The 27,868-nt window shown below is 51.9% G+C and overlaps 3 protein-coding genes across 10 annotated transcripts in view; 1 reads left to right on the top strand and 2 right to left on the bottom strand.

Moving 5' to 3' along the window:
• The first annotated feature begins 93 nt into the window (after window positions 1-93).
• On the top strand, window positions 94-5,841 carry GABPB2 (GA binding protein transcription factor subunit beta 2). 4 transcript variants are annotated; one of them, XM_034425054.3, is made up of 10 exons: window positions 94-301; window positions 1,082-1,142; window positions 1,284-1,391; window positions 1,606-1,773; window positions 1,860-2,054; window positions 2,294-2,444; window positions 2,565-2,678; window positions 3,167-3,349; window positions 3,774-3,937; window positions 4,407-5,841. In XM_034425054.3, exons 3-10 carry the CDS (start codon window positions 1,284-1,286, stop codon window positions 4,671-4,673), a joined length of 1,350 nt encoding a protein of 449 aa, XP_034280945.2. In that variant the 5' UTR covers window positions 94-301; window positions 1,082-1,142; the 3' UTR covers window positions 4,674-5,841. The 4 variants fall into 4 exon arrangements, with proteins under 4 accessions (XP_034280945.2, XP_087737151.1, XP_034280946.2 ...); XM_034425053.3 differs by having other exon boundaries at window positions 169-301; window positions 1,252-1,391; XM_087881025.1 differs by lacking the exon at window positions 2,565-2,678 and having other exon boundaries at window positions 130-301.
• LOC148111484 (cortexin-2-like) lies at window positions 5,824-8,639 on the bottom strand. Of its 2 annotated transcripts, none has more exons than XM_087881028.1 (2): window positions 8,419-8,639; window positions 5,824-6,447 (listed from the first exon to the last, which is right to left on the bottom strand). In XM_087881028.1, the coding sequence occupies exons 1-2, from the start codon at window positions 8,524-8,526 to the stop codon at window positions 6,163-6,165; spliced, it is 393 nt and encodes a 130-aa protein (XP_087737154.1). In that variant the 5' UTR covers window positions 8,527-8,639; the 3' UTR covers window positions 5,824-6,162. The 2 variants fall into 2 exon arrangements, 1 of the variants encoding a protein (XP_087737154.1); XR_015730408.1 differs by lacking the exon at window positions 5,824-6,447 and adding an exon at window positions 8,025-8,113 and having other exon boundaries at window positions 8,419-8,538.
• Window positions 8,640-10,449: 1,810 nt separating this feature from the next.
• Window positions 10,450-27,868, bottom strand: part of SEMA6C (semaphorin 6C) — a 38,046-nt gene continuing 20,627 nt past the window's right edge. For 2 of the 4 annotated variants that reach the window (XM_087881021.1, XM_087881023.1), the window contains exons 4-19: window positions 27,287-27,344; window positions 26,174-26,230; window positions 25,788-25,889; window positions 25,548-25,638; window positions 24,951-25,073; window positions 24,710-24,798; window positions 24,087-24,304; window positions 23,794-23,925; window positions 23,093-23,248; window positions 22,828-23,001; window positions 21,383-21,520; window positions 20,949-21,026; window positions 20,346-20,401; window positions 19,763-19,813; window positions 17,681-17,827; window positions 10,450-13,559 (exon numbers count right to left, since the gene is read on the bottom strand). In XM_087881021.1, coding sequence (XP_087737147.1) covers window positions 12,352-13,559; window positions 17,681-17,827; window positions 19,763-19,813; window positions 20,346-20,401; window positions 20,949-21,026; window positions 21,383-21,520; window positions 22,828-23,001; window positions 23,093-23,248; window positions 23,794-23,925; window positions 24,087-24,304; window positions 24,710-24,798; window positions 24,951-25,073; window positions 25,548-25,638; window positions 25,788-25,889; window positions 26,174-26,230; window positions 27,287-27,344 — 2,878 coding nt within the window. In that variant the 3' untranslated portion in view covers window positions 10,450-12,351. The remainder of the gene's footprint in view (window positions 13,560-17,680; window positions 17,828-19,762; window positions 19,814-20,345; window positions 20,402-20,948; window positions 21,027-21,382; window positions 21,521-22,827; window positions 23,002-23,092; window positions 23,249-23,793; window positions 23,926-24,086; window positions 24,305-24,709; window positions 24,799-24,950; window positions 25,074-25,547; window positions 25,639-25,787; window positions 25,890-26,173; window positions 26,231-27,286; window positions 27,345-27,868) is intronic. The other 2 variants (XM_087881022.1, XM_087881024.1) reach the window with 1 other exon arrangement.

Below are 27,868 nucleotides of genomic sequence, written 5' to 3'. Positions count from 1 at the left end.
AGAGCGCCTCCATTCAGGGAGCATTAGAACGCGGTCGGCCTCGCCCTACCATAGAAATGTGGGGGGCAGAGCGTCTCCACACCGCGCCTAAGCGATTTCCTTTCCGCTGCCGGAAGAGCGAGGCTGTGTGTGTCACACCCTAAAGGTTCCCCCATTAGAGATACTTCCGGGTGTGCCATTTTTTTTCCTCCCGTTTGGGGGAGCGGCTTGTCCGTTTGGAAACTCTTTATCTTCCGGACTGCGAAGAACTTTCCAAAACAGGCTGATCTGGACACGGGGAGCCCCCCCTCCGCTTCCCAGGGTGAGTCCGAATCTGGGGGGGGGAGTTATTAACGAGGTCTGGAGGAAAAGTCCCCCCCCCAATAGGGTTGGACTACAACGCCCATCGTTCTGTCCCACCCTACGTGCCTGGATTGCACTGCCCCTCCCCCCTTTCTCCTGGACCCCAGAGCTTTTCATCCCCATGCCTGGAGTACCTCACTTCCCATCATCCACCGACCAGCAGAGCCACAAAGGCTGCTCCCATCATCCCCAGCGCCAGGACGGGCTGGGCCTCCCTTTAGAGTGGGCAGGGCCATGAGGACTACAACTCCCATCCCCGATCCTGCTCCTTGGCTGGGCTCACACCAGATCCTGGCTACGTTCCCTTAACCCTCCTGGATTGAGATCAACAGAATAACAGAGTTGGAAGGGGCCCCTGGAGGTCATCCAGTCCGACCCCCTTGCTCAAGCAGGAGACCCTATTGCAGGGGTGCCCAAGCTTGGCCACTTTAAGACTTCTGGACTTCAACTCCCAGAATTCACCACCTGGCCATGCATGGCTGTCGGGGGAATTCTGGGAATTGAAGTCCACAAGTCTTAAAGTGGCCAAGCTTGGACACCCCTGCAATAGGGTCTCCTGCTTGAGCAAGGAGTCGGACTAGATGACCTCCAGGAGCCCCTTCCAACTCTGTTAATGGGATCCTGTCCCATACTCTATCCCATTCCGGACAAATGGCTGTGCAATCTCCCATTAAAACCTCCAGGGATGGAGCACCCACAATGTCCGAAGATTAAAGCTGAACTTGTCTTTCTTGTTAAGATTTTGCAGAGAGAAGGACGCCAGGCGAGGAACACAATGGCCCAGATCCCTCTTTCCACCTGTCAGTAGAGCCAGACCTTAAAAGGGAGGCGGGGGGGCATGCAGACCCACCATTGACCTCCTCTCCTGCCCCCCCCAGTCCAAACCAGTGAGATTTCTCTCCCCCCCAGATGTTTGAAACTATCTGTTCCCCTGTATAAAGATGTCACTCATGGACCTGGGGAAGAAGCTCCTGGAAGCAGCTCGCCAAGGCCAGGATGATGAAGTCAGGCTGCTAATGGCCAACGGAGCCCCCTTCACCACCGACTGGGTACGTCCAGGGTGGGAAAGCCAGCGAGGCGGGGAGGAAGGCAAGATAGGGACAGCAGGATTATACATTTCAGGAGATAAGATGGAAAAAGGTTATCTCAAGCGGAGTCCTCCCGCTACGGAAGAAGGAAACAAAGACGAAGAAACGTCACAGCTCCACGAAAGAACCGGAGGGCAACCAAGAATAATAATCTTCCTGCTTAATCATCCAACAGCTGGGAATATCAGCCCTTCACCTCGCTGCTCAGCACGGGCATTATTCGACGGCCGAAGTTTTGCTTCGGGCCGGAGTCAGTCGAGATGCTCGGACCAAGGTTGACCGAACGCCCCTCCATATGGCGGCTGCGGATGGTCACGGCCATATTGTCGAGCTGCTGGTCAGGGTAAGCAGGCGCCGAGGCTTCTGCCTTTCTTTTCTCTGCCCTTCCCCAAACGGTTCTGATCCACTCGGCCATGTCTCCCTGTCCAGAACGGCGCTAACGTGAACGCCAAGGACATGCTGAAGATGACCGCTCTGCACTGGGCCACCGAACACAACCATCGAGACGTTATTGAGCTGCTTCTCAAATGCGGGGCGGACGTCTATGCCTTCAGCAAATTTGGCAAGTCCGCTTTCGACATCGCTTTGGACAAGAAAAATCTCGAAATTTTGTTGCTGCTGCAGGTGGGCTAAAATCCCATCTTTGGGTCTTTTGAATGTCCCTTCTGCCTGTTGTTTAGTTGTCATTTGGGGCTGAATCTTTGGGATTCTGGCTTTAATTGCACAGGGCGCAAGAGGACACTGGACTCCGGTACTTATTTGAGTCGTTTCCACTGTGGACCTCTGCTCAGATTTTGGCTTTGGCAGCAAAGAGCTGTTTTCGGCCTGGCTCCATGAAGCCCCAAAGGCTTTCTCTTCTTCAGGAAGCGATGCAGAATCCAGTCAGTGCCAACCCCGACAGGGTGCATGCTGTCCCAGGCTCCGTGACAGTGACCCAGCCCTTCATTCTGGCTTCCGGAGAACTGCTGAGCCTGGCCGGCATTGTTTCTTCGGTGGATACCAAAGCAACCTCAGGTTGGAGCATAATTCCTCCCTCCAACCCTTGTTAAGGGGCAGGGATAGGGGTCCACCTTGTTAAAAGGTGTTAAGAGGGCCATCTCCTTTCTGACTCTCTTCTCTCTCTTCCCTGCTTAGGAAATTCCATTGTTTCCATGGGGCAATTTCTAGATTCTACCTCCTCTGTTCTAGCTACCCTGGCGGCTGTCGCAGAGGCCTCTGGCCCCATTTCCAGTGCCAACCAAATTCCTGGTGGGTTCAAAGGCACAATCAGGCTGGCAGAGGGAGTGTTGACGTGTGTGGGTCGCAGTTGGACAAGGGCGACATTAATAACTGTCTTTTTTTCCTTTTAGAAATTTCACAGTCATGTTTGAAACAAGGGGAGTCTTTTAGAGCAGTGTTTTCCAACCTCAGAAAATTTAAGACATGTGGACTTCAACTCCCAGAATCCCCCAGCCAGCCTGAAGTCCACACCTCTTAAAGTTGTCAGGGCTGAGAAACAAGGTTTAGAATAATGCAATTTCCATTCTTAATTGAGGGAAGGAGCCAGTCCTTAACTTTCCTGCAAACTGCTTGTGCTTTATTTCCACCAGGAGATCAAGACGGTTTTTATTTTATTATTTTTTTTAAAAAGCAAAGCCTGCCATTTTCTAGGAAAGTCCAGCAAAGCCTTAATTTTGGTGACTCTTTCGAATCTCGATTTTACACTGGTTTAAAGACTCCTTCCTCCATGGTTGCAGCTGTCTCGGAAGAAATTGTGGAAACGCTACCAGACGATACCTCTCTCCGGCAGGCGGTTGGTGGCGGCCAGCATGTCCTCATGCTCGTGACCGAGGGCGTCCCTGAGGGTCCTCTCCAGGCAGCTCTGCCGGCCACTCACCTAGGACAGCAGTTCATTGTAATGATGCCGAAGGAGCAGGAAGGTAAAGGGCCTCTGGGGAGGTCCTGCCAAACAGCCATCCTTGATTCAGGATACCCAGTCCAGGTGTCTGGACTGCCATACCCATAAGCCTGAGGCCGATGGGAACTGTGGTGTTTGAGGCTGAATGCTGGGAAGATGGCCAGAAGAAGACTATTATTAAGCATTATTTTTAATGCTTAACAATTATTTTCATTACTGGCTTTATTTATTTATTTATTTTTTAAATTTGGTGCCAGCCAACCTTCTGATTCTGGCCTTCTCAAAAGTCTGAGAGGGAGGGCTGGAATTTTATCAAAAAAAATTCTCCCACCTATTTTATCTGCCTGCATTGTATTCAATCCCTCCCTGATCTACTCAATTTCTCCACTGACTCTCCATATTTTAATGCCTTCCTTTTTCTCCTCTGCCTCTGCCTCAATTTTCAGTTCTGATTGTGCCTGCTGGTCAGGAGGCAGAAGGACCCCCCCTCAAGACCCCGAGCAAGAATAACCACGTGGTCGAAGCAGAGAAGCCGCCCTCCAAGAAAGTCAAAATGAAACCAGCGGGGGATGGAAAAGAGGAGGAAGAAGAGGAGCAGGAAGGGAGAGAGGTAAGAGCCATTTCCCTTGGCACACTAATGTTCACACCCGTCCTCACAGCATTGGTGCCCTCCCAGAAGTGCTGGACCTCAGCTCCTATCATCCCCAGCTGGTACATCAGGAAATCCAGATCGCCAGATACGCAAAGCTGGAGAAGCAAAAGAGCACCAAAAGGCGAATTTGAGATTCAGGAGACTTGGTTGCTGTTCAGATGACTCACTCAACTACCCCTTGTAGTCGGTTTGTTTCTGGTTTTCACCCTGGTGCAAATCCAGCCCTTTCAGGTTTGTTAACCAGGATTCATAGCTTAAGGTATTGTGCAGCCCCACTCCGCTGTCGTTTAGAGAAACTGATACAAGCCGCTTTCTTTCGTAAACCAGAAATTCAAAGGTTTGCGTGGCACGCTCCCTGCAGGACCCACCTCCTCTCTCTTTGCAGAATGTTTCTCTCCCCCGTGATAAAGCCCTGACTTTTTCCTAGGACGGCCACGCCAAAGAAGCTTTGCAACAGCAGCTCCAGGAGGCCAATCACCAAGCGGCAGAATACCGAAGCCGGCTGCTGAAGAAGGAGCAGGAAGCTGAGCTCTACCGGCAGAAGCTGGCAACCATGAGCCAGCAGGAGGCCGGCACGGGAGAAGGGGCTGCCCAGGAGGAGCTCAGTGGAGCTGACACCGTCAAGGTGTCTTCGGAAGAAACGGGACAGGGGCAGCTCCAGGACGACACAGACACCGAGACGGTCACTTCCTAACCCCCAGGTTGTTGTTTTGCCACACTTGTTAAAAAAGGCAACCAAAGTTTTGCCCCAGGAAAACTTGAGATGGGGGAATGTGGGAGCAGGTTCTTGAGGCTGCCCCTCATCAACCCTCTAACGGGCTCATTCTGGGGGCTTGAAGCCCCCGGAGGTCTCCGTTCTGTTCAACAGAGGCCTTTAAGGCAAGCCAAGGAACTCAAAAGTCCCCTTAGAAAGATCAGCGTGCAGGCACTGTCTTGGGAAAGGCCCTGTGTCTTGGGGCAGTCCCGGGGTGCAGGAAGAGGGGAGAGTGCTCTGGGAAAAACCCCTGAATCGGCTGAGAGCCAAGAGCAGCCAAAGGGATCCGGCCAGCTCAGACAAGAGCCAGAAATGTTGTCCAGATGCCACATTCTTGCAGTGGACGTTGCTCAAAGGAAGTGGGGCTCCACCAGCCCCCACCCTCCCGAACCTAAATGACAGATCTATCCGAAGTCCTAAAAAAAAGCTTGCAAAATTGCAACGGGGTCATCAAAAGCGAGGGAGTCGCAGGACGTTCCCGCTGCGTGGAAATCGCCCCCTGCTTCAGCCGTCATGCAGTTGTGTTAGCGTGAGCTGCGTTAACCCAGATTTATGACAAGACGGGCCACTCTTTTCAACAAACCCTGTTTGCTGGCTATAGGAATGTGGAGTTTGTGGCCTTCCCACTGGTTTGTGGACCGAGTTAAGAAGGGCTGGGCCTTGTGGTGCAGCCACGTCAGAAGAACCCAACCCCGACATAGAGGGGTGCAGAAGGGAGGGCTCTGCCTCTCTCTTTCTCAGGGGTTTGGCAACTTTTTAAGACCTGTGGATTTAATCGTGGGGGATTCTGGGAGCTGAAGTCCAGACTGGGATCCTTGCACACTTCCAGGGCTGCCCAATTAGGATTGTGAGTGTGCCAGCAGGGAGGGAGATTGAAGTCACAAGGCAGCCGCTGTGGAAAACTGACCGTTTTGTTTGAAGCACGCAATACTCTCCAAAGAGACCACTGCCCACCTTTGTAGAAGGGTCTCCAAATGAAAAGTAGTGCCTTATGGGTCCTTAAAGAGGCAGGATTCGCACGGGGTGTGTTTCCCCACAATGCCCTCCTCCCTTGCCAGCCACAAATGTTTTCCCAGACACATTCAATAAATTCTGCTTTTCAAATAGCTTTATGCCTAGGAGTGTTTGGTTTAGCAAACGCAAAGGTTCTTTTGGAGGTTGAAATATTCGTTCTGCAAATTGCGTGCCTCCCTCTCCTCTCGCCCTACTTTGAGGTGGGCAGGTGCCTGGTGACTCAGGTGCATTACCTGCCTCCTGTTCCTTCCTAAGCCACAGAATGAAGCCGCAGAATCTTTGCCCTGAGTTCAAACCAGGATGGGCAGAACCTCCCGTCGCTGCCGGGCCCGAGCAGGTAGACTGCCCCCGTGCGTGGAGGTTCCACCGAGGCAGCCATACCCAGGCTTGGGCTGGCCATCTCCAGCAGTTGCCTTCAGGCCAGGCGATAGTCCAAGGTGTCTTTCTCCACGTAATCGGTCCAGGTGGAGGGGGGCATGCTCCGGTAGGGGTCCAGGAGGATCCGGAAGCAACGGATGATCAGCACCGCCAGGAAGACGAAGAGGAAGAAGACGAAGAGGAAGGTCGCCTTCTGCTCCAGGGAGAGGGTGGGGTCAGGCCGGAGGGCGCTGGCCAGGGCGGGCAGGGAGCTGCCCTGGCTGGTGGCCATGAGGACTGGCACCCCCAGCGAGCGAGTGTCCAGCTGTGTCCGCAGCACCGCCTGGAAGGGGGACAAAGACCCCGTTAGCAGTGGGTGGCCTCTGCAGCAGCTGAAGAGCCAGGAAGTAGAGGAGCCCACGGCCAGACAGGCGGCCAATCAATGGAAGAAATAAATTTTAACAAATCGGTGCAGGGTGGGGTCTATTATCCCTGGCCTGGGAGCCTTTTTAAAAAATGTCTTTTCATTGCAAGACTGATGGATGCCAGGTGAGGGGCTGGAACCCTCTTTTGGGTGCTTCGATGCCCAGCCCAACGAAAGGGTGAGCAATTGGGGAGGGGTCGTCCTAGGTTGCTTTCTTGCCCTGTCCTCTCCGGGGGGGAAAACACACTATTTTAAAGCTTGTTCAACACGGCTCTAAAATTTAAAACAATCCCTTTTGCAGAAGGGCTGGGTGTATTAAGAATGCAACCCCGAACTGCAAGCAGAAGGGCATTTTTAAGGCTGGGAGAGGGGAGGTGGCAGGTGGGGCATGGGGGAAACCCCACAGCTGTCGCCCACATGGGACCCTCCCCATCAAAGGCTCCCATCCCACCCTATGACCTGCGCTGTTTGAATGCCAGCCGCTCCTGATTCAGACCCCTGGAATGGGAAGGAGACGTCTCACCTGGAGGAAAAGCTGAGCCAATCTCTAGCAACGCATCGCCGCCAGCCAGGTAGGCGGCCCCCTTCTTTGCCCAGCCGTTCTGGGAAATCAAGGCTGGGTGGGATTAGCACAGAAGCCGTTGCCGGAGGCTTCCCGCATCTTCCTCACTGATGGACAGCGGCATACGAAGGCAGGGAGCAGAGGAATTCGTCCCAGGTGGGACTGGGACTGGGGCGGGAGTCCTGGGGAGGGCAGAGGTCCCCTCTTTGCCGAGGGTGGGGGCAGCTTCCTCCGGTGCCCACGCGTCCCTGGCCAAAGCACCCAAGATGCTTCATAGCTGTTGCCAGGGGCAACCAGTTGCTATGGAGATGACGAGCAAACTCTGGACCAGACAGGAGGGAGAATGCCGGAAACGGTGGATGTTCAGCTCTCCATCCGAGGCTAAACTTTTGGGGCGAGCGGAGAACAGAGGCCGGCCTTGTTCTAAGCTGCCCTCAGGAAGCCAATGATGGCCAAAACCCTAAACCTGGATTAAGAAGCCACAATTGCAGCGTTCGCGTGACACGCCTCGCCCAACCATACGCACGACACCATTTTCAAACCTTGGTGTGACCATCTTGGGCACAAGGAGGGTGAATTCAGACCAGATCAAGAAAGATGGTCCAGAAGCTGCCCAAAGTCTGAAGGAGTGAGATTCCCAGTGTGGCGTTTTTCCTTTTGCAGAGAGAAAGAATTGTGTTTCCAGGTCTCCAAAAATCCCAAGCCATTTAGCAGAAAACAAACCTGGTTTAGTCATCCTGGTTTGGTTATTATTTTTTTTTTTTTATGACCGACCCAGGTTGGTGCATCTTTGATCCAAGGCCGGTCGCAAGAAAATGGGACCCCCGATGCCCCCCTCCTCTGAATGTGCATCCTTTCTGGATGTTCCCGAGAGCGGAGCTGAGCATCTGGAAGACCCCAGACCTTTCCAGACTCTTCAATGGAGCCTGCTGGTGCCAGGGAAGTGTGTGACTCACAAGGGGCCGCCAGGTGGCACTGCCAGGCCGGGTTTGCTCCTTTGGAGGGTGCCCAGATTTCTCAGCCCTTGAGGGAGAAAGAAAGGGACCCCAATTTTTTATTTTTATTTTTTAAACCTCAGCAAAAAGTTCTTTCTGACATCCTCGTTTTTTAAAAATTGGATGCACAATTAAAGCTGCAAAAACACTTTTCAAGGGATTTTTAAAAGACAGTTATTTGGCTTTCCTTCCCTTTTGAGAAATTGATCATCTCCAAATACTCGGCACCCACCAAACGTTTTTTGGGGTGGCCCCAGAATCTATGAAACGGAAGGAAGGAAAGAGAGGGGACGTTGGCTGGAGGATTCAAGCTGAGCTCCTGAGAGGACTCACCGAAAACTCCCGCCTCTTCCTTTTGCTGCATCCACAAAGGTAGACTGCTCCTGGAGTTGGAGGCTCTCCAACTTTTGCGTACGGTGGGGCCCCTCTACGATCCAGCATCGGAAGAGCTGGCCAGATGTTGTGTAGCAAGAAGAACCACGTAGAAACTCTTTTCCCTTTCTTTGCTGTTTACCACCAATAGAAGTGCAGGAAGGCAGGAAGCTCCGTTTTCAAAAATTTCTTAGAAATGGCTTCCTTGCTCCCTTCACCTCTCTCAGCCCAGCCCCAACGGGCAGGCTCCCAAGTCATCAGCCACATCTGTAGGCCTCTTGGCATAAAAGGAGAGGAGGAAGAAACACCTGGCAACTTCTCTCTCTCTCTCTCTCTCTCTCACACACACACACACACAGAGTCTAACTTGGCATTGTCTTCCCAGTTTTGCAGGAAGTTGTGGCCGTATTAATTCCAAAGAGCAGCAAAAGTTGAATGCTGATGTTTAACATGAGCCAGCCGAGACACGGGGGGGGGTGTTGGTCCCCTTTCCCCCCCCCCCAGCATTTAGATTTAATCTCCAGGCTTTGGAAATTAAATCTAAACTTCCTTTTGCTCTGCAACCCATGGAGTGGGGGAACAGGAGACCAATCGCCAAGCAAGGAAAAATTCTATTAGGTAATTTTCTGCAAAATCCAACCAGTTTTCGCAAATAATCTTTATTCTCCGGGTGCAGATTTAGCATTGTGTTTTCCCGGCTGCTGTTTCCAAGGGATTTGTGATGGGAACTGGTCCAGACTTTGTAGGAGAAAAAGCAATTTTGGGGATCAGGTGACCGTGTTGCGATGTTGAGAAAATTGAGAGGTGGATGATGGGCGCAAGAGTTGCAGGTCACTATCCTTGCAGTCTCTACAGAACCATCTCTGAATCTATCACAGGAGCCCTCAATGGCTTTGCCAGCTGTGCTGCACCTCTGGCGTTTGAATATAAATGCTGGGGAATTCTGGGAGTTGAAGTCCTCCAGGCTTAAAGTTGCCAAGGTCGGAGACCCCTGGTTTAAACAGCTGTCTTGGGTAAGGATCGTCTCTTGCCCCTTGGAAAGACAGTCCCCATAGTGCACTGCCAGACTACAACTCCCAAAAGCCGGAGCACATGATGCATCAGTTGAAGGACTCCCCAATTTCCTCCACTTTGGAAGACGGGAAAGCCAATCCATCAACCCAGCTCTGGGTTGCTCTAACCGCAGTTTGGAAAATCCAAATTAGGATTATGAGCTCATCCCTGGCATGGCTCGGGTGTTTCTTTTGGGGTGGGGGGAGCTGTTTTCCCTCCCCAGCCACCTGCCCAATTTGGGGAGGGGGACGTCTGTTAAGATGAAGCAAGGAGGAAGAGACAAGGGGGGGGAAGAGGGACTGTCTGCTTTAGCAATCAAACCTCTTTATTCTTCAAGCGAGCCAAAAGTGATGGGGGGGGCACGACAGAGATGGCCAGATGTGCTGCAGATGCAGGAAGGACGGAGAGCAGAGGCCCCTGAAGGCTGCAGGGTTCTTCCAGATGCTCAGGGAAGCTGGAAACGACTGTCTGGCCAAACGGGGCCCATTTCGGGCCCTCCGAGGGAGAAACCTTTGCCTAGGAAGAGACCCCCACACCACCCTGGAGACCCTCCCCCCTCCCAGCTGCCCCTCCCTTTCTGGAGTTGTAACCCAACTTAGTCAGAGAGAATCTGTTCAGGATAAGCAGATCAACTTTCAGCCATTCCGGCAGGAACATGCGGGATGGGATTTGTAGTCCAGATAAATACCTTTGACTGGACTGGCCTTTTCCTCCAGATTGTGGAGAGGAGCAAATTCGATCAGTAATCAAAAAGACCAACAAGAGTGTTACGGTTGTACTTCCTTAGCAGGGGGTTGGACTAGATGACCTCCAAGGTCCCTTCCGGCTCTGTTCCTGTTACATACCAGCGTTGGCCTGTGCAGGCTGCAAATTTTCCCTGCTTGGTCTCCGTTCTGAATTGAAACCTCCTTTAATTATTAAACCTTCATTGGGACTGAATCAGGTGCCGGTTTTCTTTTTTTTTACTTCTCTTATACGAAGTTAAAACAATGAAATATACACATATATTAATACTTTATGTACAATTTTTTTTTTTAGAAAATAAAAGTGCTGCAAGGAAGAACTTTCCACACACACACGCTCCAACCCCCACCCGCCCTCCCACCCCCCCAAATATCCTGCCCACGTGATTAAAAAAACAAACAAACCAGAAAACGGATTTGCAGCCCTCGGTGGGTTTCTCCGGATGGCACTTAGCAAAAAAAATAAAAATAAAAAATAAAAATGGGTCAGTTTACAGATTCTCCCCTCCTCCTCATGGGTCGCCCACCCCTCCCCATTTTGGAGAGGGACAGATTTAGGGACCGTTGCAAGTACGACATCAAAAGAATTCCCTCCCCGCCCCCCTCTGGTTTTCATTTTCTTTTGCAAGCCACAGTTGTGGAAAAGCCATTCTCCGATTCTGGAGCACGTGGGAAAACATCTATACATTATTTGCACTGTTCATGGGGGACACCATCTTGGAAACGAGTTTACAAACCTCTTTGTGGACTAGCTCCTTGCGCGGGCTGGGTTTGACAAGCTGGAGCTTCCAAATTCAGCCAGCCAAGAATCGAGGCGTAGGTGAGCAGGATGAACCAAGCTGGCCCATGAGAAAGCTCTGCCCGATGGGGGTGGGGAGTGTAACTTGAGAAGAAAATTTGGAGACCCCTCCCCCAGGCGGAGATAATTTGGCCTTCGTCGGAGTCCCTCTACCCCCCAAATGGAAGGGGAGGGTCTTTAGAAAAAGAGAGAGGTCAAAACTGGGTGCAAGGAAGAACACCAGCCACGAGGGGCTGCTTGGGGGCCCAGCCAGGACCCCGAAGTTCTTCCCTCACTGGAAGGTACAGCTGCGAGTTCAAGTCCCGCAAAGGCTCATTTCTCAGAAGGCCATCCAAGCAACAGCAGCCACTGTAATCTGCCCTTTTGGGAGAAAAACACACGCACAAATACCAAAAGTGCTACAAAGACGGGCTGGGAGGGGGCCACCCTTGCCACCCCCTTCCGCACTAAGCAAACACGCTTCTCTAACCCCGTAAAAGGGGACGTGGTCCAGCCTGACCTGAGTTCAGATCATTCGGAGGCGTTTGAGCATCACATTCCTGATTTGCAGACCTGGTTTGGTCTCCCGAAATGCCCACTGCTCTCCAGCTGGCTGCACCCAGAGGCCCCCCGCCCTGCTCGAAAAAGATGAGGCCACCCCAACACCTGCCCTGGGACCCCCCACCCACCCACCCCCCACCCACCCGTTTTGCTCCACCACGTGAAATCCAGCCTTTGAAAATTCAAGTTTTTGCAAAACGCGAACGTTGAGTTTGGAGTCCTTCGGCCACGTGGTGGAATCGAAACCCGACTGTTTGCAGGTTTGGCCCTGGCAGAGAGGAGGAAGGGGGGGGCTGTTTCCAGCCGGTTGCTCGAATGGGTCTCTGCTCCCCCGGAGGATCCGTGCCCAAGCATTTCGCCAGCCTTTGGAAGCAAAATTCGGTGCCCGTTGGCAGGGCACGAGCAAGCCGGGACGGGCATCCTCGGTGGAGATTTCTTGCATAAGGAATGGGTGAGGGTGGGCTTTGCCGAGGCGGCCGCCTTCAAGGCATCACCCGTGAGGTAGGGAGGAACGGCCAGCTTTGCTACTTTGGGGCCCCTCAGGGGCCCCGGAGGCCGAAGAAGCTTCTGGAAGCATCTTGCAGGAAGAGAGAAGGAAGCAGGTGTCCCTCCGGCCAAGCCCCGCCTGTGCCACCTGCGTGGGACCTTCCCTTTCACAAGGCACTCGAATTTGAAATCCCTGGGGGTGGACGTGGCAAAAGGGACCTTCGCAGAGGGGCCCGGCTCTGGGTTCAAGTCACGCTTCTCCTTCCGCAGGGCTCAATAGTTGAAGGGGCCGGAGGGCTGGGCAGGCGGAGAGGAAGGCTGGAAGAGAGGCTGGGGGGCCATGCCCGGCTTGATCAGCGAGATGGACCGCCGGATGCCTCCCCCGTGGCTGGGCAGCGGCCCCTGGTCGCCGTAGCTGTGTTGCCTGGCCAGGAAGATGGCGTGGTGGCCCTCTTGGGGAACGGAGCTCCCCGTGGAGTGCATGCGGGTCAGGAGGGCCGGAGGCAGCCTCCCCGCCTGGCCCAGGCTGTGCTGCCGCATCAGCAACCCGCCACCGCCCCCACCCACGTTCACCAGCTTGGGGGCGCCGCAGAGGGAATGTCTGTGGGCAACGGAGCGGCCCCCTTTGTCCAGACCCAATGGCAAGGGGGCGTCCGGAGGGATGTCCAGCCGCCGAGGCAGCGTGGAGGTGTTGTAATACGGGGTGCCGTCCAGATTGGGCACCTTCGGCTGCACCCTGTTGGCAAAAGCCACAGCTGAAGGCGGGAAGGCGGGGGGCACGGAGCCCCCAGCCCCGTGGAGATGTTTGAGCAGCTCTTCCAAGGTGGTGACCTCCATGCCTTTGGGCAGGTGGGAAGGCCGCACCAGCACCCGCTCCGAGTTGGAGATCTTCTTCTCGTCCAGGTAGCCGCCCAAGGGGGCGTCGTAGCCGTGCAGGTGCCCCGGGAACCCTCCCGGGCCGGGGAAGGAGAAGGTGTTGGGCACCGGGGTGTGGAAGGGCATCGCCTTCCCCTGGGCATCCTTGGCGTTGTTGAAGTTCTGGTTTTTCTCCCACTGGTTCCGGATGGCCTTCATGTTCTTGACCGGCAGCTCCGGCGTGGACTCCGGGGTGGGCAAGGCGGAGAGTTCGGGGTGCTCTCGGGCGCCGGGCTTGGCCGGGGCACTGGGCAGCTCCTTCTCGCTGGGCAGCAGGGTGGTGTAGAGCTGAGGGGCGGCCGTCTCCATCAGCCCGTCCTTGGCCTGGCCGCCTTCCAGCAGGGTGTTCATCTTAGCCAGGCTGCGGAGGGACAGCGGGCGCTGGATGCCGTTCTCGGGGTCCTTGCCCGGGTGCTTGGCGCGCTGCAGGCTGTGGCTGCAATAGCAGGAGACCAGCAGGCCGGAGAGGAAGGCGCCCAGAAGGAAGGCCACGAAGACGCAGCCGATCAGGAAGGTGAAGTGGACTGACTTGGCGCCATCTTTCGCCTCCGACTCCTGCCTGACGCCTGAACCCACAGCCGGCGGGGAGAGAGGAAAAAAAGAGAGTCAGGAGGGACCCTCTCTCTCCCTGCGGAGACCAAACGGCTCGCCCGAGACCCCCCCCCCGGGTCTCCGTTCCGGCTGAGCCAAGATCTCCAGAACTTCCCAAGTCATGCGGGGATCTCCCACCGCCTCCCCCGACATTCCTGGGGTGCAGATGCTTTTGAGTGCCCACAGGGACCCCCCCATGGATCAAAAGGAGGACCAGGGATTGCAATGAGGTGGAGGTGTTAGTAGGAGCAAAGCAGGCTGGGTGGAAAAGCTCTCGAAATCCGGCAAAAGAAATAGGGAACTGGGATGGTGCACGAGTTCCCCCCGCCCGGGCCATTGCTGCGCTCCAAAACTTTCTCAAGGGGCCAGGATGGTCGGGAAGACAGCGATTGGGCTTCACCCCCAAGAAAACAAACCAATGTTGGCTTGCACAGGCCTTGCAAGGGAACAGCCTCCTGGAGGAGTCTGCATTGCCCTAAGCAATCCACCCAGATCCATTTCTGGGTCCATCCGGAGCACCAGAGGAGGAAGGCAGAACCTTGCAATGGGCGTGTGTGCACACGTGTTTACACACCCAGTGCAAGGTAGAAGGTGGTCCATCCTCACAAAGGGGAACGGAGACCCCCCTGGCTTATCAAGAGCTCTCTGACCTCAAAACCCCAGAGAAATTCACCCCCAAAAGGATAAAAATGGGCTGTGTGTTTTCAGGGAAGGTGGAATGGTGATAAAACTCTGCTGTTGATTAAAAATACCTTACAGAGGTTGTTTTTTTTCTTTTTTTTTTCCTTCCCCTTTTAAATGCACAGGCGAGTTTAATGAGCTCGTTTCTTTCAAATCGTGTAAATGGTACAATTGCATAATAAGGAGATTCAATTAAAGGCAGCCAAACAGGTCACCGGAGCCCTCAGTTATGCCATACTTGTAATGACCCAGAATAATATAATCCTGTTTCATGAGGGGGAAAAAAAATCTTTATTTTCGCTGTGTCCGGGTGGAAAATTAAACTCGCTGACGTCACCCTCTCCTGCCCTCCCAGAAGATCTACCGATCTAACGCAAATGTCATCCCTCCACCACTAATTTGATTATATCGACTTTTAGAGGGAGAAAAAGTGGAATATTTTTCTTCATCGTTTCTTTCACCCGAATCTCTCACAGCAGTCTATTAACTGTCATCTGTAACTTTAAAGACCAAACCCAACAACTTAAATCATTTTCATCAGTTCAATTTCTTTCTCTCTGCTTTCTGAATCCCCCCCAGAATAAAACAAGAGTAATTGTGCAAAAAATATAAAAAGCCCTCAGCCGTGTTCGCAGGACGATCAGCTAAATATAAAGACGTAGTGATCGCATTCATACAGCACATGAAACCTGGCTAAAGTTAACCTGGTTTGTTTTATTTGTGGCTTGCGTGTGCTGGCAAAAACCCAACCCATTTGGGTGACTAAATGGATGAACCCCGAAAATGCTTGGATCGCACAAGAGATTTAACCTGCTTGCAGAACTAACCCAGAAATGGGTGAGTTCAGCAAGGAGGTTAAATGCATTGTGTGAACGTAGCCAGTGTGCACAAAAGGGGAGCCCAAGCTTGCACAGACAGCTCACATGCAAGAGGCAGTGTGCCAGAGACGCTGCGTAGAAGCGTTGGCGAGTGTGACTTTTTGTGCACGTGTTTTCAATTAAAAGAGGCTGAGCTGCTTTGCCTCACGACATCACCAAGGCGGCGCGTGGCTGCTTTGCCAACGTGGAAAAAGAATAAAAATGGAGGGAGGGCACCCAGACGGTGAACGGGAGACAAAGACAAGGAAGGAAGCAGAGGAAGGGGCGAAGGAGACGGCCAAAGGAGCGAGCCAAAACACCAGGAAAAGGAGAAATATTGGGATGAAGAAGGGCTGGATGCCTTTGTGTGCAAGTGTGCAAATGTGACACCGAATTAATGAAGCCAGGCACCCCCAGCCCCATGGCTCTGCAGGCCCCCAAGTGGCTGGTTGGCATCCAGAAAGATGCCTTGAGATCTTAGGGAGGGGAAAGATCCATCCTCATCTTAGCAACTATGAATTGGAAAATTCAGTTGGAAAAAAAAACTCTGTTTTTTGTGGGTCATTTGTGCCTTTTTCAACTCACACAAGGGCCCTGCTGTTTTGTTTTTTTCTTCCCCCACTTGCAACCAAGACTTGGAACCGACTCAGATTTCCAGCAAACGGCAAACATTTCCACAATCTGTCTGGAAAGTTGCTTTCTGGGGGTGTTTTTGTTTTTTAAGATTTTTAGAAATGTTTTCTTTTTCCAATTTGCCTGCTGAACTTTTGGGACACTTCCGTTATGGGTAAGAAGACTCTACCCTGCGTCTCCGTTCTCAATGGACCAAGGGGTGAAGTTTGACTTTTTAAAAATGTATATATAAAAAGTTCAGGAAAATGTTTTAGCTCTGGAAATTGGATCCTTGGTGGTGAACCGTCGCCCTATAAATCTGGACAGCGTCAAAACGCAAAGAGAAGCATTTCACTTTTTAAAAGTTTCAGCTGTTAAATGCATTTTCATTCAGCCAGAGCTTTTTCACAAGCCTTTTTCAAGACTGCTGTGTGTGTGTGTTTGTGTGTGTGTGTGTGTTTTGGGGTTGGTTTTTTTGGTGGTGATGGGGAAGAGATAAAAAGAACTTTCCATTCTCGATTTTGTTTGGGAGCGATTTTTCTCTTGTGCTCCAGACCAGGAAAAAATTAGTAGCTTGCAAAGTTTTGCTCCAACTCTGCAGACGTTTTATCAATTGCTGAATGTTTTATCTCTTCCTTTGTAAGGTAATAAAAGGGCTTTTTAAAAAAAAAAAATCACAGAGTTTGTTTGGGAAGGGGGGAGAGAGAGCTGGAGATCAGGAAGGAAAGAAAGAAATTCACCAGTTTTATCTATGCCTGCCACAGCTTCCCCCGGTTTCTAGACAAAGCAAAGTCTGGGGGATTTTTATTTTTTTTTCCAAGAGAGTCTAAAGCAACAACTTTCCACTGCATAAACAGGGCGCAATGGCTCACTTTGGGGGAGAATGCGGTTGGGAGCTTTTCGGCCAAAGCAAAACACCTGCAGACTGTTTCAGCCCAACACGCTACGGCTCCCAAACACCCTCGAGATGAGTGAGGTCCTGTTCCGAGAACATGCCCATCCTAAACAGTGGAGGAAGGGTGGAAACCATAATCCCAGACAGGTAGGAGGGGAGTTTCTGCCCACCGCCAACTCCAACTTCTTAGCTTCGTGGTTGAGCAAGTGAAATTTTGGAAACCAAGACAGGAAGATCCTGGCTGGCCGGTGCAAAATACGGGCCAGGCTGAAGTCACCACAACGGGAAGCTAATGCGGACGATAAGCAATCACAACAGGAACCCACAATGTTGGCTGGGTTGCAGGAGAAAAAATAAGCCGTCGCAGCCCCATGTTTGAATTTCAGCCTTTCTGGCCAGGACAGCAAAAAACAGACAAACCCACCTGCCCAGTGGTGAAATCCAATTTTTTTTACTACTGGTTCTGTGGGCGTGGTGTGGTTTGGTGGGCGTGGCAGGGGAAGGATATTGCAAAATCCCCATTCCCTCCTCACTCTGGGGCCAGCCAGAGGTGGTATTTGCCAGGTCACTGAACTACTCAAAATTTCCGCTACCGGTTCTCCAGAACCTGTCAGAACCTGCTGGATTTCACCCCTGCACCTGCCGATGATTTTGGATTACAATCCCCCCCCCCGATTCTTAGCCTTGCTAGCAGTGGATGGTGGGGTTTGTAGTCCCAACAAGAGAGGAAATGACCTGGATGGTGTCTGGCCGTGCATGTTTTCTCCACTCAGCTGTATCTGAAATAGCGCCTGGCTGGGTCCTTCCTTTGCAGGCAGGGGCATCTCAAAATCAAACACCCCCCCGGCCCCTGTGCCTGCAGGGAGGCCAGAGGGCACCTCTGGGAGACCCCACCCCATGGCACATGCAGTGCGCAGGTCCAACGGTGCACAGCCTCGCTCGCATGCCCCCGACGTTCCAGGTTGTGGGTTAGATTCCCGCCTGCTTCAAGTTAGTGACCTCGTGCGGGCAAGCATTATTTGGGGTGGGGGGAAGAGGAGCACCTCCTTACCCTGCGTGCTCACAGCCACATGGAGGGTGAAACGGGGGTCCCTCGCACCAGGGGCTGGGTGGGCGCCGGGAGCCAAGCTAGCGGAGGGAGATCCTGGGGGCGCCTCTGAGGAGAGCCCGGAGGATGCCAGCGTGGTGTGAACATCTCCTGCGTCAGCAGTGACAAACACACTGTCAGCATTGAGCCTGTCGCCCTCCCCGAGCAAAGAGCGGGTAGCACGGAGAGCTGCCTACAACCTCAACACCACAACCCTGCAGGGTAGGCTCAGACGTGTTCTAGACCTAAAGGATTTGAACTCGTTTCTTTGCTCTATCCGAGTCTGGGGAGGGAGGTATATCTGTGCGATGGACTCCAGGCCAGAGGTCTCCAACCTTGGCAACTTTAAGACTTGTGGACTTTAACTCCTAGAGTTCCTCAGCCAGCTTTGCTGGTCCACAAGTCTTAAAGTTGCCAAGGTTGGAGACCCCTGCCCCAGCCCATTTCTAAATAAAGGGGATCTGGATGACCCCCTCCCCCATGGGTCAATGAAGACCCACTTGGCTGAAATGCAAGTCCGGTTATTTGTGCCCTGAGGTGGGCATGGCCTGAATGACATTATCCGTGACCCAAAGGCTGAACTGGGGATTGTTCTGTGTTCGAAGCCTCCCCGAACCCTGGTTTCTCTGTTTCTCTCTTTGCAAAACTGCCAGCCCACATGTCAGCCTTCCCACAAACGCTGTGCCCACCCCCCACCCCCGCCCAGAACCCCTTCCAGCCAGAAACGTTGGCATCTCCTTGCAGGGCGCAGAAAACAAGCAGGGGAGGTTTGCAACGATTGGGGAGGGGGACTCAAGGTGGGCCCGAAGATCCCACCCACCTCATGCAGGAGGAAGACGGAAAGAGCATTTTGGGGTGCTAAGAAATACCCTCCTCTTCCTTCTCCCCCCCCCCCAAGATGCCCCCCCACTCTCAGCCTCTTCCTTTGGCCCCCATAACAATACCCTCCCCCACCTTCCCAGTCTCTCTCTCTCTCTTCCCCCCCCCCCAATTCAATCAAGGGAATTTGCTCCCCTGCTGTGCAATTAATGGACTTGCTTAGGGATTTAATTGCCTTCCTTCCAAGGGATTAACTTCACAGTTGCCCAGTTGGGAGGAAGTTGGAGGGGAGGGAAGAGGGAGGGGGGAAGAGACCCCTCCAGTGATCCTGGCTGATGGAGTGGGGGGGGGTGTCCTCCTCCTCAGCAAAGCAAGGGGTGGGGCACTGATTATTCACTGAAGTCAGAAAGCAAGAAATTGTGTGCCAGGTTTGCTGTTCCTTAGCATGATGCAAGCAATGACTCCCATCTTCTTTGCAGAGGTTCCCCCCTCCCCCGAGAATCTCCACAGACACCCCCTCCACCCCAAATATTTACAGGCCACCCCTCCTCTTTTGCTCTAAGCTCCCTGGAGGCGTCCGCCCTGCCCAAACGGACGAGAGACACGTTTCGCACGGGGCACCCAAGGCCATCTTCGGTGGGACCCTGAATGTGAGATGTGTGGGGTCCCCCTCCTTTCCAAATGGGGGTTCAGTTTGGGAAAAGGAACCAGGGTCAGAGAAGGTGACTTTGCCAGCTGAATATCTGCAACATCTGGGTGGATTGGACTGTGAGGCTGAGCAGCTGCTCACCAGTTACTTTGCCAACGCTTGAAAACTTTACCTGGGGTCGTTCAGAGGGGAATTTCCCCACCTTGGCAATTTGGGAGGGTGGAGCCAAGCTGGCAAGGTGAGAGAAACTTAACCCACATGTCCGAAATAGCCATTAATGTCAGTCAATGTATGTCCGTCCATCACACCTGAAAATGCACCATTTAGGACAGTGTCCGTCAAACTTGGGCACTTTAAGAAGGGTGGACTTCAACTCCCAGAATTCCCCAGCCAGCCAGCCAGCTAAGCTGACTGGGGAATTCTGGGAATTGAAGTCCACTCCTCTGAAAGTGCCCAAGTTTGACAGACACCGATTTAGAAATGGGGAGATGTAGCCAAAAAGCAGGAAGACATGTTGGATGGAAGGAACGATGAGCGATGGAAAAGCAAATCTGGAAGAGGAGGGAGGGGTTACTGACCAAAGGCCGAGTCGCTGAGGCTGTCGTGTTCCCCCGTGGACGTCACACCATCTGGAACGGAAAGGGGGCGAGTCAAGGGCTGAAGTCAAAAAATCCCTGGCTCAACCAAAGGGCCACACCTCGTGAGCAAAGAATAGAGGAAGCCGGATTGTAGCACACTGGTGGGCCACGAAATGAAGGATGCCACCACGCGGTGGCCCCAAGAAGACTCTCTCATTTCTCTGTGGCCAGGAATAACAACTGGGGTCTTTAATTCCCCCTCCCCCAAATGCTTGAAAAAATTTCTTCTGGAGGCTGTTGCCTTCCAGGCCAAATGTGCCAACTTGCCTGTTTGCCTCAAGCCACAAAATTTTGATTTCTAGATTCCAGGCAAAATAGGGAATGGGAGCAGTTATTTTATTTCAGCTTTTTTTTTTTTTTAACAAAAAACCCTGCTCTTTTTCCAGCACAAATGCAAAGGGAACAATAAGGTGGCTGAAGGGTTTGCAAGCCGTAGTGGGCAGCAAGCAGGACTGGCCCATTGATGGATTTTAGGGGGGGGGTCTTCTCAGAAAGATTTCTGTTTCTCCGAATATTCACCCACCTGGACAATTGGCCGAGGGCTTGACGGTGTTTTCCAGATCTTGCTCAAATCCGCTTCTGCAGGGAAGGGAGAGAAGAGACGCCTCATTAAATTGTCGGCCGCTAATTAGTCGATTGGGCAGCATCCAGAAGCAGGGAAGGAAAGCAGCATTCACACAAAGAGCCCAGAAGGGACTCCCGTTCTTAGCGAGCGTGGGTTCAGGATTGGCAAATGGGGAGGAGAACCATTGGACCAAGATAGGGTGACGGAGGTTGTGGGAAGGAAGACCCTAAGAGAGAGACAGAGGAGGTCTCTTCGTGTATACTAAAGTCCTAACCTCTCTCTTTTGTTTTTTAAATTGATTTTTTATCTAAGCGGTTCGAAAAGCGTGTTTCTAGTCCTCATGGAAAGGAAGACAAACACAGGAAGCCCCCAATCTAAATTCAAGTTTTGGTTTTCTAAATTCCAGGCAGAATAAGGAACGGGAGTCGTTTCATTTCAGTTAAAGAGAAATAAAATAAAAAACAGTTCTTCTTCCAGCACGAATTCAAAGGGAATAATAAAATAATAAATAATCAGGATAGGCAACGCTTAAAAATCAGACATGCAACGCCTTTGGATGACCTGATTTCATTGTTGAAGTTTGCACAAGTCCCGGAGGGCAGCCAAACGCAGTAGGGATCTCGGGAAGCCAGGCAGCTCCTGCAACGAGAGAAAGAGAGGAGGGGAAAGGTTTGCAGGCATCTCCCCCAAACCTTAGAACTGGGGGTGGGTGGGAGAAATCTGCTCTACAGGGTTGTTGTGTCTGTCGACCCCCACGTTTCTTGAAGGAGAAGCACAATTGAGAGGAGGGAGAGAAGGGTTTGGTTCCCAGCTATCGACCACAATAGAGCCTCCAGAGAGAGGGGCAGTCTATCCCGGAACACCACCAAGTCCTTTCTTCGAACTCCAAAGCCTAGAAATGTCCCTAGGGATCCCCTCCCCCCAGGGCACCCTTCCCAGGTTCCCGCCCACCCACCCACAGTAAGGTGAGATGCTGGGCCCCTCGACTCTCCTACCTGCGGCAGGTGCTGTGGGAGCCACAGCGGCTGAGGGGCATCCGCACCACGCAGCCGGAGAAGGCCACGTAGAGGGCGTGCTTTGCCTTGTCCAGCTGCAGCCCCAGGACCTGTCGATCCTCACGCTTCACGCTACACCTGTGCAGGTAAGGCAGAGAAGGGCGGGAGTGATTTCTCTCACGCTTGACAAACTCTGGACTGTTCATTCTGGGATGGGGGGGGAGAGTCAGCCCAGAATACAGCAGTGGGAAAAACTAGCATTAAAAAATAGAATTTCTCTCTCTCCCTACTTACTTACCTATCTCTCTTTGTAGCCTATCATCTCTCTCTCTCTCTCTACCTACCTACCTAACCTGTTTCCCCAAAAATAAGACATCCCCTGATAATAAGCCCAATTGGGCTTTTGAGTGCATGCAGTAAAATAAGCCTCCCCCCGAAAATATTTAAACGCAGAGCTGGAAATCAGATAAGACACCAAGAGGAGCCCCATCTTGCTCCATGCGCCCCAAAATAATAAGACCTCCCCAAAAATAAAGCCAAGCACTTATTTTGGGGTTCAAAAAATATAAGACAGGGTCTTATTTTCGGGGAAACACAGGATCTACCTACCTACCTACCTACCGTGTTTCCCCAAAAATAAGAACGGGTCTTATATTAATTTTTGCTCCAAAAGACTCATTAGGGCTTATTTTCTGTTAGGTCTTATTTTGGTGGGGGGGAAATACGGTACTAAATGCACCCATCTGGCTTACAATCTTAGCTGGGGCTTATTTGGGGGGTAGGACTTATATTACGAGCATCCTGAAAAATCATACTAGGACTTATTTTCTGGTTGGGTCTTATTTTCAGGGAAACAGGATATCTATCTATCTATCTATCTATCTATCTATCTATCTATCTATCTATCTATCATCTATATCTATCTATCTATCTATCTATCTATCTATCTATCTATCTATCTATCATCTATCTATTCTCTCTCTCTACCTCCCTCAAGCACCTGTCTATTTACCCATCACCTCTCTTTCAAAGATCTGTTTCTTTCTCTCTCTAAAATCTATCTATCTATCTATCTATCTATCTATCTATCTATCTATCTATCTATCTATCTATCTATCTATCATCTACCTACCTCTCCATCCATCCATTACTCAAAAGATCTAGATTCTAAGATTCGGGTGTCTTAGGAAAGAGAGAGAGAGAGAGAAAAAAAACCCAGAGGAAGACGGCCTCCGGAAGCCGCTGCTGGAGGAAGCAGCCTTTGAAAAGAGGTGAATTTTTAAAAAGCAGAACCGGGTTGAAAATGAGCAGAACTTCACAAAGGTGTGGGAAAGTGACGGGGTGAGTGAGTTCTGCACCGATTTCTATTTATCCTTTTTTAACAGCCAGGCGGGATGAGCCATTGAATTCGGGGAGCCCAGCTCTGTGCCCTCCGGGGCTCCTACCGGGAGGGCTGGTAGACGGAGACCTCTTCCAAGAGGAGGGTCTGCACCGTGTGATTGCCGGTGGGCCGGGAGAGCACCTTCAGCACCGTGCCGTCTTCCGAGCCCAGGAACAGGACGGTGCTGTTCCGGAAGGGGCCGGCGGAGGTGTCCACGGCCAGACGGGTCAGCCGGTACCTGCGTGGGAAGGGAGAATGGGAAAAAGTAAACAGCGTAACAATAACGGAGGGCCTTGAGGAAGAGGGCTGCCGAAGAGACCCACTTCTACCTGCTGGAGGTCTTGGTGAACCAGGGCTGCTCAGCCACGGAGGCCACGGCTTCGTCCAGGAGAGGGTGGGACTTGATGAAGCTCAGCGTGGCATCAGGAAACTCGTTGGAGGTTCGGTACCCCGAGGCTTGGCCCACCCCAGCACAGCTGCCAGGTCTGCAGAGGGAGAGACCCCCCAAAATAACAGGAGGCAGGTGAGAGAGCTGGTGGAGCCCGGCAGGCAGGTTTCCTGTTTTGAAACATAGCCTCGAGATGCTGAGGACTAGAAACCTTGTTCCGGTTATGAAGAAGTAGCTGATGAACCTTGGTTTATCCTGCAGCATCGGTGGCCCCGTTGCCACAACTCACATAAGAGGACGAATTAAGCCATACGAGGGCATTGTGACTGGGACTACTACACCCCTTCTTCCAAATCCCTGTTTTGCATTTATTTCAGACTTAGCCTCCTCTTTTCATGAACTGGTAACCCAGAGGTTTCAATTTCTCTTAGGAGCTAGAAACTTGGTTGGAAAATTTCATTCGGAGAGATGAGAGGGGAGGGACGGAATGCGCAATTGGATCAAAAAGGCCTGGGGGGGAGGAAGGAAGGAAGGAAGGAAGGAAGGAAGGAAGGAAGGAAGGAAGGAAGGAAGGAAGGAAGGAAGGAAGGAAGGAAGGAAGGAAGGGAGGGATGGAGGGAGGGAGGGAGGAAGGAAAAATACCTGGGAGTCGGGACTTTGTCCTCGGAGATGGGGGTCCAGCCGGCATCCGTGTTTTTCTGTTCTTTGAACCTCCCACCGAAGACCCTCTCCACTTCGTCCATGTCAAAGGCGCAGACGGCTGAGCCGGTGATGCTGAGTTGAAAAAGGGAGCCCCCAAAACAGCCTCAGAATCCAACCTCTCAGGTCCTGCAAAGCCGGTCTGAAATATCCCTCTCTTCAGGACTCGCACTCGGGTCCTGCCTGGCTGAACTTCCAGACCCGGAAGGACAGAGATTGCGGCCAGCCGAGCTTACCTGTTGGACTGGGTGGTAAAGATGCCAAAGATGGCCGGCCGGCCATTGACCAGGATGACATCGGTGACGGCCTGAAGGACATCGAAGTAGAAGAAGGCGTCCCCGGGGACCGAGCAGTTGAGCCGGGCCTTCAGGAACGACGTCCAGTACTTCTCCAGCACCCGTGGGGAGCCCCCCATGTCGTTCTTACAGACCCTCCCCACGCGGGAGAAAATCACCTGGATTTTCCAGAGGAAAAGAGGCGAAGATTAAAATCCCTTCCCCTTGGAGATCTAGCACAGAATAAAACATTTAAAGCCAAGCCTCCATGGACAGGAGCAGCATGCTTTGAGTCCCAATCCAATCTCTCCAGCACGAAAAGAGCATTAATCAAGGCACGAAGAAGAGAAGGGCAATCCGTGGCTGTTAAGATACACAGAGGCCAGGTGGAGCCTCCACAGAGAGAGGCAGTCTCTCGTAATGTTGCAAATAAAAGCAGGGGACTTTTTGGAGAGTGAATTTGAACAAGCGAATGAAATCCAATTTACTGGCTGTCTTCACAAATTGGAAATATATATATATATGATTCCCACCCCACAATTCTCCTCCAGGCCCTTCCTGAAGTGGGGCAACGTGGCACTTACCCGTCCCAGCGTGGTATATTCCACAGAAATCTCACGGAAGAAGAAATAGACGTACTCCTTGTATTCCAGAGCGTGAATAAAATGAGGTTCTGCGGGAAGAAAACAGCACTGAAAAGCATGACAAATTTGGGGCAAGGATGAGCATTTTCCGAGAGTGGGGGGAGGACTCAACGGTCTCTGAGCACGTGCAGAAAGCCAGAGAGGGTGAAGGCGGCTTAGGGGACGTCCGAAACTTCCTCACCTCGTAACCACTTGGAGTCGTACTTGACCGTCCGCAGAACAGGGCTGTGCTCACCCAGACTCCGATAGATAACGGCATCGCTGGCTTGGAAGTCGGCTACGGTGGCAGAATAAAGGTTCCCGTCTGGAAAGGGGGCGAAAAGGGGAGGAAATCTATGGGTCTGGCCGGTCTGTGGGGGTCACAGCATCCAGGAGCCACTTCCTTATCAGCAGGGGAATAGAAACAGGTCCCTTCTCTTTCAAATCCTTCATTGTTCCGAGTCCCCATTTTTCCAGCGTCTTTTTCCAAACACCACAAATCGTTTCTCGATTCTCTGCCCCTTAAATTGGGCTAATTGTCGACCCTGCTGCCACCTTTCCTTGTTCATTGATCAACCCCCTAATTAACTCTGTGTTTAAATTATTTCCGTGGCTGCCCACCTCACCCCCAGGGACACCGCTGGCTTCCAAGCATGGAAACAGTCTGGAGCGATGGGGAGTTTGGGATGACTTGAAGAAGACAGAAAAGTGGATTTAATCTCCCCAAGTCTATGAAACAGCCCGGGGGTGGGGGGTGGGGCGGGGTACAGAGACGTGGCTTTTTCAGAGACAAACCTACCCGCGAAGATGGCCACGTTGGTCTGCTTGGTATCGAAGGGGCATCGTGCCTGCCCGTTCAGCTCCTCGCCTTCCTGTTGAAAGTCGCTGATCTAGCGGCCAAGGGGAAGGGCAGGGGTCAAGCAAAGCCCCTCCTCCAGGGCCCCTCCTCTAATGACCCAAAGCCCCTCCCTGGCATTGCCAGGACAGCCGATGGGGCAGACGGAGGGTCCCCCCCCAAAAAAGCCTCGCTCCCTTCTACCTTGTAGGTCCGGCACACCGGGTGGAAGGCGTTGGTGCCACAGGCAAGGAGGGTGTGGTCGTTCTTGGGCACCAAAACTTTGATGTAGTTGTAACATTCGTCCTAAGGTTGGGAGAGAAAGGTCAGCCCCGATGCCCAGCAGGTATGGGCAAGGGTACAGAGGGGGTGCCCACTCAGGGGTGAAATCCAGCAGGTTGACAGGTTCTGGAGAACCGGTAGTGGAAATTTTGAATAGTTGGGAGAACCGGCCAATACCACCTCTGGCTGGCCCCAGAGTGGGGTGGGAATGGGGATTTTGCAGTATCCTTCCCCTGCTACACCTACAAGCCACACCCACAGAACCGGTAGTAAAACAATTTGGATTTCACCATGGTGCCCATTCTTACCCGAAGCTTCCCCCGGACGGCACAGTTCTCCACATCTTGTGTCTTCCAGGTGAGATGCTGAGAAGGGAAGACAAACGTCAGAAAGAGACAGAGAAACCGGGTCAGATTGCAGAGAGCAACAAGGGTCCCTTTGGGGAAGAGATTTAATATTTATTTTATTTTTATTTTTATTTTTTATTTGATTTCTATACCGCCCTACTCCCGAAGGACTCAGGGCAGTGAACAGCAAATATAAGCAAAGGATCTCTAGGTTGGCCCAAAAAGGATCCCAGCAGCCCCCAATACAGGTAGTCCTTGACTTGCAACAGTTTGTTTAGCGACCAAGCCAGCTTCATTTAACAACGGTTGTGACTGATTTAACAACTGCGGTGCTTCACTTAAAAGACTGTGGCCAGAAAGGTCGCAAAATGGGCAAAACTCACTGAAGGACTGTCTCCCTTGGTAACAGAAACACTGGGCTCCATTGTGGTCGTAAGTCGAGGACTACCTGTAATGGCATCTTGCAGTCTTGGCTGCAGGACCAAAGTTTTGATGCTGCCAATTTTGGAAATGACATCAAACCCACCATCTGCAACAAGCCAAACTAGGTTTAAATCAGCTGGTTTCCACCTGACATTCCCCCAGAGCAGTGATGGCAAAGCTTTTGGGCACTGAGTGCCCAAACCGGAACATTCGTGTATGCGCAGGCAGAGAAGTTTGCAATCCTAGGAGCCTTCTCTGCCTGTGTGTGTGTGTTTGTAGGATGGTACTTGTAGTTCAGCAAGAGGCAGATGCCCAGGTCTCTGGATCTGTAGGCTTGGAAATTGTGTGCACAAAAAGTAAACGCAAAGGGAAAAACGACAAAGGAAGGAAGGAACGTGGGAAAAAATATCCAAAAACTTGATATTGGGCACAAATGAAGGAAAACAGCACTTAGAATAGAAAAACAATTTCTCTGGTAGGCCAATTATTTTCTTGTGGACTTTGAAACAAACTTTCTCGCAGGAGGCCAAACAATAACAACAAAAAAGAACAATCTAAAACATTTGGGAAGACGTTTACAGGCTGGGAGAAAGCGAAAGGGGGCGACCCTCCTCTCCAAAGGCCGGGCACCAGCAAGGACATCCAGCTCACCCTCTTGGGAGAGAAACTGCTTGTGGTCTGTCCAAGGTCAAAAGCGAACACGTAGTCCCTAAAATCCAGAAAGGGGGCGGGGGGGGAAAGGGGGAAGGAGGAGAAAGAGAAAAACAATCCTTGATTAACATTTAAAAGTATCCCGAGTGGAAAAACAGTTTTGTTTTATTTGTTTTGTTTGTCTCCAAAGCCCCTGAGGGCAGGACAAGAAGCAACGGGTGGAAACTCATCAAGGAGAGAAGCATCCTAGAACTAAGGAGGAATTTCCTGACACTGAGAACAATTAATCAGTGGAACGACTTGCCTCCAGAAGTTGTGAATGCTCCAACACTGGAGGTTTTAAAGAAGATGTTGGATAACCATTTGTCTGAAGTGGTGTAGGGTTTCCTGCCTAAGCAGGGGGTTGGACTAGAAGACCTCCAAGGTCCCTTCCAACTCTGTTTTTCTATTCTGTTCTATTTATGCTTTTGAGCTGGGAAGAGCCGGCAATTTTTAATCTCTGCATCCAAACTTGGTGGGAAAGAAGAAGAAAAGGAGAGAAAACCCTTCAGCTCTGAGTGCTAATTTCTATTTTCTTAAGCT

This window comes from Pantherophis guttatus, chromosome 18 (genome assembly GCF_059756535.1).
Source record: "Pantherophis guttatus breed Tessera chromosome 18, ASM5975653v1, whole genome shotgun sequence".
NCBI lineage: Eukaryota > Metazoa > Chordata > Lepidosauria > Squamata > Colubridae > Pantherophis > Pantherophis guttatus.
This window is presented reverse-complemented; position numbering and strand designations above follow the sequence as displayed.